The 16,038-nt window shown below is 38.9% G+C and overlaps 1 protein-coding gene across 1 annotated transcript in view; it reads right to left on the bottom strand.

The window, feature by feature from the left end:
* LOC135245260 (RNA-binding protein 20-like) overlaps positions 1–13,368 on the bottom strand; it is a 36,004-nt gene extending 22,636 nt beyond the window's left edge. The window contains exon 1 of the mRNA XM_064318203.1: positions 12,934–13,368. Coding sequence (XP_064174273.1) covers positions 12,934–13,031 — 98 coding nt within the window. The 5' untranslated portion in view covers positions 13,032–13,368. The remainder of the gene's footprint in view (positions 1–12,933) is intronic.
* Between the last annotated feature and the right edge of the window lie 2,670 nt (positions 13,369–16,038).

The raw sequence follows: 16,038 nt of genomic DNA, 5'->3' as shown, positions 1-16,038 counted from the left end.
ATGGTGTACTTTTGCAGCTGTTCCCCTGACCCCCAGGTTCATGTTGACCATGCTGAAAAGGAATTAGTGAGACGGTACTGTTGCCAGGGCTTCATTCACAAAACGATCCCTGTGTTGTTCCCTCCATTATAGAATGTCATTACCATCGCTGGATCGTGTTTTAGATTTGTATGGGTTTTGTCTTAAAGCTACGTAAAAAGATCCTTTGGGGGATTCATTCAGCTGGGTGGTGTACATTTCCTGATTGTTGATACTTTTACATGGACTATGCTTTAAAACATTTTTTTAAATAACTGATTGATACTGCCTGAAGTGAAACGTTATATATATCTGGTTTTAGTAGATACTGCCTTACACTTGTATTTTAGTCAAATATATATGTATATTTTTAAATCTTAAGAAATGTAGAGTAATGTTTAGTCAATGAAAAGTTTTCTTTAGTATATTCGTACACTGGTTTAACAAACAATGTTGCACAACAGTATTTTTACTTTTCTTTGGATGCGAAAGTGTTGACAAGCGCTAAGAAGGAAAGGAAAGCAGCGCACGTTGCTGACAGTGTTTGTCAGACGGCGAATTCGAACCTACGGATCAGCTGACACAGGAGAATGTCCTGGATCGTGTTCAATATGACGTCGGGGAACCTATAAAGAGCGGCTTCTCTGCGATACATCCATCAACGCCTCGGACAGCGCAGTCACGGCCCAACGCGTTATTTCGGTATCGATTTCTCCTTTCTTCGCCGTTACTTAAACGTTCAGCTTTGAGAAGCTTTGCTCTCCTGAGAAAACGTTAATCAACCAATATGAATCGATAATATTTATATTTACGTGAGGTGAAATGAATTATGTTTGAATTTATCATAAAACATGTATGTCCACGGAAATTTAAATAAGTCTTACCTCCAAAAAGTGAGTTGTCTATGTGAGTGTTTAATCAACATAAGGTAATGATAAATAATCAATTAATTATGAGTAAAATATATATAATTATAAAAACAAAATATATATAAAATGTATTTTTACATTATATATATATATACGAAATTATATATACGAAAAACATATGCTACTGAGAAACAATAAAATACACAGGACTACCTTTTTATGTCTTAAATATGTGATTTCATCTCCTAAATAGATTCTAATCAATGTCCGTAGTTTAAGAAACTTTAAATATTAAAAATATACATAATTCAAGACCTTGGAGTTTTCTTAAGTTTCTTAAGTTTCTAATTCTAATCATAAATAAAACAAGTATAGAAAAACAAAACAAATATATGTGCCTATAGTGTTACATCCCAGCAGTGCATTTTTGCTAATCCAAAATCAGAGTAGTCCTTGTCTTAACCAAGCTTCTGAACACAACCCTAATTTTGCCGCAGTCCTGCACATATCGTTTTCTTAACCCTAACCCTAAACCTAGCCAAACTGACTAATTCAAGCCCTCTTTTGAGTTCTCTAAAATATCTGATTTGTACATAAAGAAAGATGATAGACAACGAAAATATAATCCGTTGAAAAAATTCAGCGCCTTCCACAATGTTTGGGACAAAAACTTAAAAAAAAAGAAAAAAAGAATTGGCCCTGTACTCCACTATTTTAGTGTTGTAATCATACAATTCACATGTGGCACATTCTCAGATTTTATCTAAGGGATTTTTTATACATTTTGGTTTTACCATGTATTAAAAAAAATAGTCCCCCCATTTCAGGGCATCATAATGTTTGAGACAAATGGCATCACTGGTGTTCCTGATGAGTTTGGTGTGTTCAATTGCTTCCTTAGTGCAAGTATAAGAGAGCTTTCAGAATCTAGTTTTGATTCTAGCCTTTTGAGTGCCTTTGGAGTCTATAATTGGTGTTTGTCAACATAAGGACCAGAGTTATGTCAATGAAAGTCAAGGAAGTCATTATTAGACTGAGAAATAAGAGGGGGATTCAGAGGTTCAAACCTCAGGCTTACCAAAATCAATAGTTTGGAACATTATTAAGAATAAGCTCAGAAATCACAAAGAGCCTGGTAAGCTAAGGAAGACCTCCAGTTGATGACCAAATACTTCTCACCATAATAAAGAAAACACCCCAAACAGCTGTTCAACAGATCAGAAACATTTCAGGAGGCAGGTGTGGATCTGTCGGTGACAACTGTTCAGAGAAGACTTCACAAACAGAAATACAGAGGCTACACTGCAAGATGTAAACCACTAGTTCGCTGCAAAAACAGGATGGCCAGGTTATAGCTTGCTAAAAAGTACGAAAAAAGCCACCAAAGTTCTGAAAAAAAACATCTTGTGAACAGATCAAACCAAGATTCATTAGCATCAGAATGATGGCTAGAGCAAAGTGTGTAGGCCAAAAGATACTGCCTAAAATCTGAAGCATACCACCTCATCTGTGAAACATGGTGGTGAAAGTGTCATGGTTTGAGCATGTATAGCTGCCACACGTACAAGTTCAAGCAGATGCCTCCAAACTCATTGGATGGTGTTTCATCCTACAGCAAGACAATGATCCCAAACAAAACTAAAGCAATAAAGAGCTTTTCAAAGCCAAAAATGGGAAAATTCCTGACTGGCCAAGTCGGACACCCAATCTGAATACTTTTCATATGCTGAAGAGAAAATTTCAGGTGAGTATCCTCTAAAACAAGCAGGAGCTGAAGATGGCTACAGTACAGGCCTGGCAGAGCATCACCAGAGAAAATATTCAGTGCCTGGTGATGTCTATGACAAAACATGATTATTTTCATTGGCATAACATCAATATGTCCCAAAGTTTATGGTGCCCTGAAATGTGGGGATGGGGGGCTTTGTATAAAAAGTGATGTAATTCTTATATGGGGAAACCAAATTATGTGATTGCTTTGCATTGAGTAAATATTCCATTTTTAATGACCCAGAAATTTGCTGCATTTGTAAGTTAGAAAAAAAAAATTGTAATTTATTTTTAAAAGGTTTTGTGTTGTTTGGGGAAAAAATACTTTTTTATTTTAAATGTATTATTATTATTATTATTATTATTATTATTATTATTGTTGTTGTTATTATTATTATCAGCAAGATAAACTGATGTCAGTGGTAGGACTTTCATACTTAATACATAACACAATGGATAATAATTTATCCATCCAAAATTTAAACAGAAGTTTGCATTATGCTGTATGAGAATTCTCCTGAAGATTGGCTGTCATTTTTCTCACTTTTTTCCCAAGGTATACATTTTCAGGCATAGAAAAAAATGTATATATTTGTATAGCAATACATATGGCTAAAATTGTTATGATAGACAAGAATTGTAGGATGCTATTTTAAGTGCTTGATTCAACTCTAATACTGTCTGATAATAAGCAACCAAAAGCAAGGGCAGTTTACACCTTATATAGAACTACATAAATTTATAAGTAAAAACAGGCAGGAATAAATTGAATAGCTGATATTCATTTTGAAATAAATGTTTTAATTCCTAATTAGCATTTATTGTAAAAGTAATTTAATTTAAAATTTAAAAAAAAGTAGGGGTACACATATATATTTTGTAAGTTCATCCGCATTTTATACAGTCTACCCTAAATGGAATAAAGAAGCAGCATTTCTTTGCCCATCCAGAGTTATCATTTTTGTTTAATGTATTTTGCTATGGCATAGCTAGAAGGTTCTGACTGGAAAGTTACAACTTGGCAGGTCAACAAAATGTCTGCCGGTCACAGCCATGCTTAGGCATGACTGACAAGCACTGGCCACGTGTCTCAGACTTGCTTAGGCACTCTGTCCCATATATCAGGCATTACATTCCATTATCACTATCAGCCCACGTTTTAGTGTCTAAAATTACACCTGAGAAAACCCCAAGACCATGTTTTACAGACACACACATATACTGAACACACACACATGCACACACACACACCACCCCCCCCCCCCCCCCCCCCCACACACACACACACATCCCCACACACGCACAGACACACACATACAAACACACACACATCCCCACACACACACACACAGTCATCCCCACACTCACATACACTCACATACACACACATGCACACACACACACACACAGTCATCCCCACACTCACATACACTCACATACACACACATGCACACACACACACACACAGTCATCCCCACACTCACATACACTCACATACACACACATGCACACACACACACCACCCCCCACCCCCACCCACACACACACACACATCCCCACACACACACAGACACACACATACAAACACACACACATTCTCACACACGCACAGACACACACATACACACACACACACACACACTCATCCCCACACTCACATACACTCACATACACACACATGCACGCATGCAGGCACACACACACACACACACACACAACAGATGTTCCATGAGCATTGGCATGTTTGAAACAGATGTTCCATGGGCATTGGCACGTTTGAAACAGATGTTCCATGGGCATTGGCACGTTTGAAACAGATGTTCCATGGGCATTGGCATGTTTGAAAACGTATACACTGAGACACCTGGCACAGACTACAGAACAGCAAGAGTAGCATAGAAAACAATTTGGGGTCTATGTGACAAAGGAAACATTAAGAAAACAAAGCTTGATATCTTTTTTCTAATCAGGTAAAAACATTAACAGTAATCATGAAGTAGTTCACAGAACAAGATGAGGCAATCTGCAATAACGACTGTTTTTATATGATTCTTTACATGCCTAAAAATGATAATTTTATGGGCTTTTCCCAGAACTGAATTAGCAAAGGAAACATTATGATCAATTAAATTGCTCAGGACATCTCTACAGGACATATGAGGCATAATAAGCTTGGTCAATCTTAAAACCCACAATAAGGACAAGTTTAGTGCTTCATGTTGTCAGTCAATGCCTGCCTTGCGGGAACCTTCGTGTACTTAAATTAAGGAACTAAAAAAAACAGGATTATTAATTCCAATCTAGCATATTCCAACAACACTCATGCAATGGTGATTTAAATTATGAATATGACTTAGTGACCGCCCAGCAATCCGTGATGTAACAGTTCATTCCATGAATTCTTTAAAATCGTGAATTCATCACACTTGTAAGTTTGTTACCAGTGAGTCCAATATGTTTTTTTTTTTTTTTTGCAAGTTACACATTAGGTGCAACCAACCATTAAGTAAAGACCAAATAAAATGTAGCGTACATAGTTAAAAATGTATATGTTTTTAGTTATATAGTCATATGTGTGTGTATACCTATAGTTAAACATTAGTCTATTCCAGAATGCCTTGGTGACTGAATGACACCATGTTCCACACTGTACATGATGCATGTTTATATATACTTTGCATTCGTTGCTAGTGTACATGGAAACCTGCTGACAGAAAAAACGATTTTACGGTCATGAAATGTCATACGTGCTACAACACATGTAGCGCTGAACAGCTCAATCTGCAGCTTGTGTGCGCTGTGCAATACCCATGGAGGTCTCAACAGCTACTCAGTATGCAAAAGGCTTTCAAAATAAAACCCTTTGCAGTAACGGTGTAGAGTAAATGCTTTTATGAGGAACATACACTCTCACTCAAAAGGAAATCACAGCACTACCAAATATTAACCAAGACCAGGTCAAAACCTAGTACATGGCTGGACTGAACCGGCCGACCAATGGTGTAACTTCATCAGTCAGTCACTCAGTCACAGACATGCACGGTGTAACTTTATCACTCCCTCAGTCAGTCAGTCAGTCAGTCAGTGACTCAGTCACAGACATTCGTGTTTATAGGGCTGGCCCCGCTGTTGCGGTCCAGCCAAAAACCTAAAAACTTACCAATTCAAATAAATAATGCACAATTCCTAATTAGACAGTCTATCAAAGTTATCTTATCAACATTTAGTAGAAACTCTGACTCAGAGCAACTTACAAAAGTTTCATTTTGCATGCAATTTGTACAACTGTATATATTACGAAAACAATTTAAGTAGTTTGCTAAAGCAATGGTATTCAACCTCCGTCCTGTGGACCCCATGTGTATGCTGGTTTTTGTTCCTACCCCAGTTGCAATGCCAGAATTTTAATAAGCTGTTAATTTATCTTTTTCATGCTTAGGGGAATTCTTTACTCTCTTAAGCCACATTATGTCATAAATAGCTATGCATGCCATGAAAAATAAAATTCCCAAGGTCATTGTGCTTATTGTGCTATATTACAAACATCTGCATAAAAAATTATAAAATTATTTAAATGACCAAGTTAAAGTCTGCAGTGAATTAATAGGCTCCTAATTGGAGAGTGTGGACACATAGCCATGAAAACTAAGTATTTGGTAGATAATGAAGAATTCAAAGATGGAGCAAATGATAATGAGCCAAACCTGTTAAAAAAAAGAACTTTAACACGTGTTCGAAAACCAAATCAGGAGCCTATTGATTCCCCTCGGTCCTGAATTTCAGCAGTTTAAAATGTTTGTTACCTCTTTTTATGCAGTTGTTTGTAATATAGCACAGTGTCCTATATTTCACAACACAGGACTTTAATCTTAATGTCATGAAAGATTAAAATCCAGGATGGCAATTGTGGTTGGAAAAAAATCCAACATACACAGGGGTCCCCAGGAACTAGGTTGAATACCACTGTGCACAAAGCTATAGAACGACACCCAACCTGGAACATATAACCTTGGAGCTGCTAGCCTAGCACCCCAACCATTATGCTACATGGCTCCCAGTATCAGTCCCCTCACTGGTGGTTCTACACAGTAAATTGTCCTATCACAACAGCCCATTAACATTACATCATCAGCACTGTGTCAACAGGAACCTCCATTTACAGCACAGGTCTTTATTTGCCACATTATGTGGAGGAACAGTAGCACTGCATGCTACCAAGATGCCAAGTCCTGATAGTCAGTGTGTTACTACAACCATGCAGCTATATTCACTTTAACGAAATGATTGTGTGTTTGGGATTTTTTTTAAATTGGATAGCTAACATATATTCATTTGTTTCATGAAGTTAAGCAACTTCATGCAGCCAACGTACTATAAATTCAGTTATGCATACCACAGCTATCGAATTTCAGATAATTCAGATACATTTCTAAAAGTACCAGCTATGAATACAAATCTGCAGAGAAAATGACAGTATGAAGGATATCTTTAGAGCTGCGCATTTAAGATACCACAAGTATCAGAGTCGAAACAAATTAGCACTTGATAGGTTGACAATACGCAATAAAACGTGACTTTTGAGACCAGCGCACCGTTGTAAACTCCAACAGGTGGCTTTTTAAATGTCAGCAGTGGTTTAACATTCAATTCTGCTTTTAATTCCCCTGGAGATCAAAGCTAAATGCCTTTGGTGTGACTGCCACTGCATGACCCCTTCCTGTCAGCTGTTCACAGTGACCATTTGCATGTGATGTCACATCAATACTGTCTCTAGCTTAATACACAACCACATTTTCCATTACCACAACCTCATCATCATTATATTTCAGCACTGAGCTCATTCTCTTATTGAAAGTGACATAACGCAGATTGCAGTTTATGTCCACTCCAATCCATTTGCACAGTTTACATTTTTACTGAAGGAATTGAAATACAACTCCCCAACTGGAACTCAAACCCACAACCTTTGAGTGACAACCCTGGTTCCCCAATCATTTAGCTGCAGAGGCTGCTGCTACTATCATCATCATCATTATCATCATCACCACCACCATCATCATCATCATCATCACCACCACCACCACCAAACCTGTTCTAGGTCAGGTTGTTAAAAACGTGTTCTCAGTTTAGTTGACAATTTGTATCAGGTTAGTTGAGTGTTTTGTCGTCAGGTTGGTTGAATACCATTAAAACTAGCACTTCTTGTTACACTCCAAATTTCGGTGTGATACTAATCCTTTCCTGCAGCAGTGCTGTCCTTCAATCTAGCCTACATGCTCCCATTTTACACTTAATTTCCAGATAGTCTTGATAAAAGTAACTTCTTAAAGAATTTGACGGAATATATAATCATTGCATTACATCAGGTCCCATCGCCATCATCGCCAATTGCCTTGTGGGATAGATCAAACAAAGCCCCAGATCAACTGCTTAGGCTGGGGGAGAGGAAGAGTACGAGTTTAGTAACACGGCCAGCCGCTGCGGTCAGTTGGCTTTATTAACACACACTGGCGGACCTGGCTATAAATCACAGGTAAAGCGTTCTGTATGAAAGGTCCGTTATGCGCCTCCTCTGTACGTTCCTCCATTATTAATACGTCTGAAGTCACACTGTCAGCGTGTCGTGGCGAGTGACGGACAGGCACATGACTCATCGCACAGAATAAATCTCACGGGCTGTGAAACATTTCTCGTTAAGAGCGAGAAGAAAGCCATGTGGGAGCAAATGTGCGTGGAACTCTCCACTTAAGCGACGATCAATAAACAACAGTGGGTACCCAAAACTTAAGTACAATTATCATTTCACAGGTATATCCTTTATCTTGAAATGAATCTGAAGACATTGACCATTTGGAAACATTCCCTTAGGAGTCTGTCTAGCCGGACGTGTCATAGACCAAATTAAAAATGATTGGTGTGTACAACCAAGCATAGGCCCCGGGTTCAATTTGAACTGTCTCAACTCTTCTCTTTATATATCCTCTTTATCTATCTAAGACCAGTTACATCTGTCTGGCTGCGCTGTTGGACTGGGTCCCAGCACTAATGCAGGAGTTTGTAGGCTATATTTATAAAGCACATCGCATGTTCCTCTAAACCTCACTGAAATAACATTGCTCCCTTCTGCACTCTGACTGGATGGAAATTGACGATGCCGTTTCTACCACAGGTAGCCTACAGCTGTTATGAGGCTCCACCCCCTTGGTGTTCCAGCCAATCCCATCCACGAACCAAGAGGCCGGGTAAAGGAAAAACTTATATGGATTGGTCACTGAGTGGTGGGCGGACCGATTCTTTTCACAATATCGGTTCCTTCGAGTTGATACACGTACTGTAAATTTATCGAACCTTTCGAACCTCTCGAGTTTTGATACTTTTTCTAAAAAATGGCGTCAGTTTCTCCGTGACACTTCGTTATAGTACATGCACGTTCGACAACTAGTGCTGCACTCTCCACCAAACTTCTCTTCAATGCATTACCATTCATCATGTATAAGTTTACATTAATAAAGATAAAATATTCATTTTTTAATACATTGATTCTGCATCCTACTTGTATTTAGGTAGGCTATGTATGCTCAATACAATGTTACTGAAATGTGACAGACCAACGATTTGTCGTTCTTTTTGAGGGGCAAGTAGCAGACGTCCTATAATTCGTGAGAATGGTTCATTCGATCTCGTTCAGTGAGTGCAGGCTGCCTGTCTCAACTCAAGTCTGATTCAACTCGCTCATTCATTGACATCCTATAGTTTGAGAGAACGGTTCATTCGATCTCGTTCAGTGAGTGCAGGCTGTCTGTCTCGAATCAAGTCCGATTCAACTCGCTCATTCATTGACGTCCTATAGTTCGAGACACCGGTTCATTCGATCTCGCTCATTCATTGGTTGTCCCATTGAGGTCCTATAGTTCGAGAGAACGGTGCACCTACCGTAGCAGGCAGCAGTTTTGAGTGGATACATGCAGGGAGGGTCCAATTCATGAGCACTCGGACGTTCGACAGGCTGACCCGGTACATACCGGACACTAAAAAGAGTCGTTCAAAAAGATTTGTTCGTTCATTTTCGCCCATTATGAGCCAGCAAACAGTTCCGCGAACGAGATGTTTTCGTGGAAGCACTGCATGTCTCTTTCATTCCGTTCAGCCATGGCGTGTTGCGCAAGACCTGGTTTATCCAGCGTCAACACTTAAATAAGCGTTTATTTGTTTCACGACATCCTGTAAAATCTATAAATACTGCATGCCTCCTATGTACACGCTGTGGCGACTGCCGGCGCTTGTCATCGCTATGATACCCTCGGAACCGAACACTGCTATCAGACAAGGCCGGCTGAAGTGCCATTTTGCAGTAACCGCAAACTCTCATTCAAAGAAAAAATAATAATAATTTCAGGCTATCTCCAGAGGCTGCAAGCAAATGAAAGAATGAAAAGCAGCATTAGTGAGTATTGGTCCACTTTTAACTTTTGCCATTAAGCCTAACTTTAACTATGGTTTAGCCACACTTGCTGTTTTTTGGTGGCGTTTGTGCACAGTTTTCCCTATTTTCATATTTCCTGTTTTCCTGTAAATCATATTTGTAATAGGGTCAATAAACAGGACTGAGCAAATTAAATTTAATGAACTGAATGGTAAATACCTCCATGTCTTCTTGATTGTGTAAATAGGACTGTAGGAATGATTAGCCATAGTCTATACCACTTGCACATGATGTAAGAGGGCCGTTGAATGGACGTCTCTCTATGACTGCAAAAATAAAAAAGCCCTTTAAAATACACTAACACTAGCACACAAGGCCAAGTTCTTACTTAATCATCATCAATGTGGGTATCTAAACAACAAAAGCATTCACACTAGATTTTCCACCTTTTCCCACAGATTTTGGCAACGCTGCCAAACAACTGACCTATCACAAGTCCGAAATTCAGCCAGGGGAAACAGGCCTTAACAATTACATAAATCTCTCTCTCTGTAGATCTGCAGAGACTATGCTCGGAAGATTAGCCGACACAAGAAGGTCACGAGGTTTAGATCTCCTGGCGACCAGTAAAGATAAACAAGGGGCAGCCCGTGTTGTGAAAGGTAAGAGACATAAAGAATGGCTTTCCCAGCAGCTCTTAAATGCATCTGCTCGATGTATGGGAATTCCCGAGAGAGGGGTCACTTCCCTCCAATGACAAGCCAGCAGGATGATATAATGGCAGCAGCTGGAGGGGAGGGGGTGGGGGGCTGGGGGGGGGGGGGGGGGGGAGACGGATGAGAACAGTGGCTCACACAGCAATGTTTTCATTTGGACAATATTCACTAATACCTCTCCCGGCTAATCTGTTTAAACCGCTCTAACTCCCCGAGCGGACAGGTGTGCGCTTCACCGCTAGCTGTAATAGCGCAGCGTGGCACATACCGTGCTAAACTTCACGCCGTAGCGTGCTGACCTTGATTGTGCCGCGTACAATCAAACGGATTAATGGAAAACAGCGCTAATGTTACAGTGCTACGCTAGAATCGTGAGTTTCAACAGCAGCGTTATAAAGCTTATCATTTCACTGTATCTGGCAGACACGTTTAGGTAATAAACTAAGATTACCAACATTACTGTTCAGAGATTTGATATGAAGCGTGAGACTTCTCATGAATGGTGGATGAGTGGATTCAGTCCTTGTAACAGTAACAGTAAATATCGCATGGAATCTGACTCTTGTAATTCCAAACACAACTTTTACAGTTGTATGTCGTTAAGAATAACATATTAAGTGTTATTCAGCCATAAAATAAATCCATAAAACAATTTTAATGACAGGTGCGGCCAAAGCATAAATTGTGAATGTTTTAAAATAGAAATAGCTGACAGCCGTGTTCCACATAGATCCTTCTTACCTTTCACTTTCTAGTCAACTCACAAACATGGTGTAACCACATTCCCATTTTATATATTTAATATAAATACTAAAATTAGGTACTATGTGGCAATACCCTGTTAGCAAAAAAATACAAATATTGACACAGAACATAATATTTAAATTTCTCAAATTTGATTATTATTTTATTGACTCTAGAGTAGCGGGTTAACTTATTTGAAATATGTGTATCTTATTTCACACACTTAGGACAAGCAATATTTTTTCTAACATGAATAATCATAAATAAACATGCTAGGACAATGTATATTTGAAGTAAGCCACATCAGATACAAATAATATGATTTATTTTATACCGTGTGTGAATGTAATTTTAATGTGATAGTTTTTATAGATATGGGTATTTAGTCTGACAAAATGTAAAATTCAATTCAAATAAATAAAATGTTAATTACTCTTCTAGTGTTTCAGTTTTGATTCTATTTTATGTACAATAAATGTTAACTGTAAACTGTCAAATCCAAGGGAACAGACCAAGACTGATTCCTTAACATTCTTATTTGTTTATCCTGTACACAGTTCATGCCCTCAAAATATTTTCTGAGAATATATACATTGTCTGATCATATATATATATATATATATATATATATATATATACACACACATACATACATATATTTCAAGGCAGATGCAAAATGTTGAAGAACTTGATTTAATACCGGTCAAATCAAATAATGTTAATTCAGCCCTTTGTATTCAGAATATTTCTATGAATTCAATTACAACAACTCAAACCAACATAACTGCATAAGTATTACTGTTGGAAAGAACAAAAATCAATAAATAAAAACTTTTTGTACAGTTAACTGATTCTCAGATGTGTCAACAAGTAGCACCAGAAATGTTTTACCAATGCAAACTTGTATCAACAGGACCTTGGTGTCCAAATTAATATGAATTTCACACAGCTGAATTAATCCTTATAAAGACGTAATGGTTGTCAAATCATGCCCTATACATGTTGTCTCACTTATATATATCTTGTGTTAACCAATACCCATCATTTCTAAATATAAAAGATTTTTACATTTTTCCACAGGTTGATGTGGAAACCTCATTTCTGCTCTTTAAAATACACAAAAAACACAATAAATATAATATTGTCTTGTGTACCATAGCTTGTGTACCACAGTACCATCAAACACAGACTAAAAACTTTAAAAACAACAATGGATCAATGTATTTCTTCTTCTGCTTTAAATGACCCTCACCCCAAATACTTCTATATCCACTAATATTCCACACACACACACACAGACACATACATGTATGAGTATGTATGTGTGTGTGTGAGTATGTATGTGTGTGTTACATAGGTATAATTCTTGTTTAAAGAAACAGATATGTCTTACCTTTGTGCGTTTGCTCCAGTAAGTCCTAAATTACTCCTCCCATTCTGGATATCTTGGATATGATGCCGGAAAGCACTGGTTTCCCTGGTCTGGTTCATGATACACAAGTTTTAATCCACCTGCACCATGGGAGATCCCCCCAAGAAACAGTCTAAAAGTGACTCTGCTCAGACTGAAGCTGCTTCCCAGCTACAGGCAGCACTAAAGCTCCTATGGGGCTGTCCCCCTCGCGCAGGAGAAACCAGAGCACGGGGCAGTCCTACACAGCCGTGGCGAAGCTCTCGCGCGGAGACCAAACGCGGCGATGACCAGCTGCTCACACTTTCCCCGGCTCCCCGGTTCCAACGCTCAGAACAAAAGGAGACCCAGAATAACGGGCAGAAACGCACTTCAAAGGAAACAGCTCAAGGGTCGGAAGAACATTCAGTAGTACTTGTCAAGGAAATGACAGGAAACAAGTTAGGGAGGTGTTTAGCCAATCAGAGTTTCCGACCCACAAGCCAGTGGGAAGATCCCACCAATTAGAGCTCCTTGGCCAGGCATAATGTGAACGTGTGAAGAATGTCATTAGTCACTTTGAAGGTGTCAGATTAATTTAACAGTTCCATCACTTGGAGCTAGTTGCCTGACCCAGTGGAGTGGCAGAATATTTACATTTTGTATTGGCCATTTGTCAGAGTTGACATCCCTGTGTGGATGTAGATTGCACCTAGAACAAAACTGAGTGAGATTAAAGTCTGGTTCCTTTTTGTCTTGGGACAGGCTGAATTGTAAGGGGGGGGCACTGACTCAGTAAAATAAATTTGGCTATGACAATGTACCTGGCACTGGAGTCTTGACCAGCTTTGTTCTCATATTGCATGTTAAACCAATATAATGTTATAACTCTCACACCACCTCTCTCCTTATGTTTACATTTAAAAACAAAAAGGAGTGATGTTTCCATTTCATGAGCTGACAAAAAATTAATAATAATAATAATGTTCAGAATAAGAGGAAACCAACCACACAACTAAACTGCTCACAAAATTCTAACCACCTATCAGCCATGAAATACTGGAAAATAGAGTAAGAATTACGTAATTGAAACCTATGCATACGTTAACCTAAATGAACTGTACAGAACAGTTACACTAATTCAATGAGCATATAAACATTTATCGTGGAAAAATAAAAATGTTCTGCAGATCTATGGAATAAAGCATCTGAAAGCCTTTAAAGGAGAGGGGAATATTGCAGGGCTCTATAAAGCTCAGTCATACAGCACTAAATATTTGTTCAGTTTTAAGTGAAAAACATTTTGCTCATATTTATGAAACCAAAAACTGCTCTTGCTGAATTATAAATGGTACAGATCTGTTCTAGAATACATACAAACACATCTCTCATGAAGCTTAAAAAAAATTCCTAATATTAAGATAAATAACAGTCCAGCCATTCAGACCACACTGCTTCCCTGAATCCCTCCAAGCAAGCTAACACAGAGCATTCATACTGCCGAAATACTTCCACAGTATATTTTCATCTACAAATAATTAGGCAGTTCCACTCCATCAGCAAATTAAGTGGGCTGAGTGGTAATAATCCTTAATGACAACTGCAGCTATCCCTCGTGCATACGCTTGCAGCTGCGCCATCTCATGCATATCCCTGCAGCTGCAGCTATCCCTTGTGCATACGCTTGCAGCTGCGCCATCTCACGCATATCCCTGCAGCTGCGCCATCTCACGCATATCCCTGCAGCTGCAGCTATCTCACGCATATCCCTGCAGCTGCAGCTATCTCACGCATAATCCTGCAGCTGCAGCTATCTCACGCATATCCCTGCAGCTGCAGCTATCTCACGCATATCCCTGCAGCTGCAGCTATCTCTCACACATATCCCTGCAGCAGTCGCAGCCTTAAAATGCTAGCTGACAATTCTCAAAGGTGCTGATTCATCAAAACTGTATATGGGGAACATCATATTCATAATCATGCCTGTTAATTTGTTAAATTTTTATGTTTCCTCTATGAAGTTGTAGCAAATATTACAAAAATACAAAATACTCCTGTCTTTAAAAGTAGGCTTTAAAAATTGCATTTTAAAGTACATTTGAGCCAAATATATATTTGATATATTAAATACCATTGTGAATCATAATATGTTTGTCCTGCAACTGGAGATTTTGCAGGCACCATAAAGAAAATAAATAATCCAACAATGAGTCTCTACTGCCTCCATTGAACTTTCACTTTCGTCTGTTTTCTGGAAAATGACTTAAAACAGCTGAGAATACGATTAACCAAATACTGCCTTTGAAAGCAGAGTGGCTGTTTATTTAACATCGGGGTTTATGCAAGCAAGTGTGAAGCCATTTTCAGGCCTTACTCCAATGATAATAAACTTAAGATGAATTTGTTTCCTCAGCTGTCGTGACATAAATATTTATTTGTTTCTTGCGGTTGAGTTAAACCCGTTGGTGTTGTCTCGCGCAAACGCGGAGGTGCGCCGGAGCCCTGGAATGAGAAAGCGATCCGCTTCCTCGCGCCTTTTAGCCGTGACGCTCGAAGGCACAGAGCAGGCACTGCAGACCGCGGAACACGCCGAGCTGCTCCGCTTCGATCGTCCATTTTTGGCTCTGAGTGTCGCCCGGCAGACGTGGGCTTAAAAAAAAGAATGAGCTAAACACTCTGGCGCACACGAATGGTGGCAAATTCCATACAGGCAAGAGGCTGCCAGTTACAATGTGTGTGTGTGTGTGTGTGTGTGTGGGCATGTGTACGTGTTTATTTATTTTTCTTGATCTGACTCTGTACTCCACAATTTTAGATTTATAATCAAACAATTCACATGTGGTTTAAGAGCAGATTCTCAGCTTTTATTAAAGGGTATTTTTATACACTGTGGTTTCACCATGTAGAAATTACAGCACTGTATATACATAGCCTCCCATTTCCGGGCACCATAATGTTTGGGACATATTAATGTTATGTAAATGTTATCAGTCATGTTTAGTACTTTGTCATATATACATTCCCTGCAGTGACTGTTGGAAGTCTGTGACCCATAGACATAACCAGGTGCTGAGTATGTTCGCTGGTGATGCTATCCAGGCCTGTACT

The sequence above is a fragment of the Anguilla rostrata genome, chromosome 18, assembly GCF_018555375.3.
Source record: "Anguilla rostrata isolate EN2019 chromosome 18, ASM1855537v3, whole genome shotgun sequence".
Lineage (NCBI taxonomy): Eukaryota > Metazoa > Chordata > Actinopteri > Anguilliformes > Anguillidae > Anguilla > Anguilla rostrata.
This window is presented reverse-complemented; position numbering and strand designations above follow the sequence as displayed.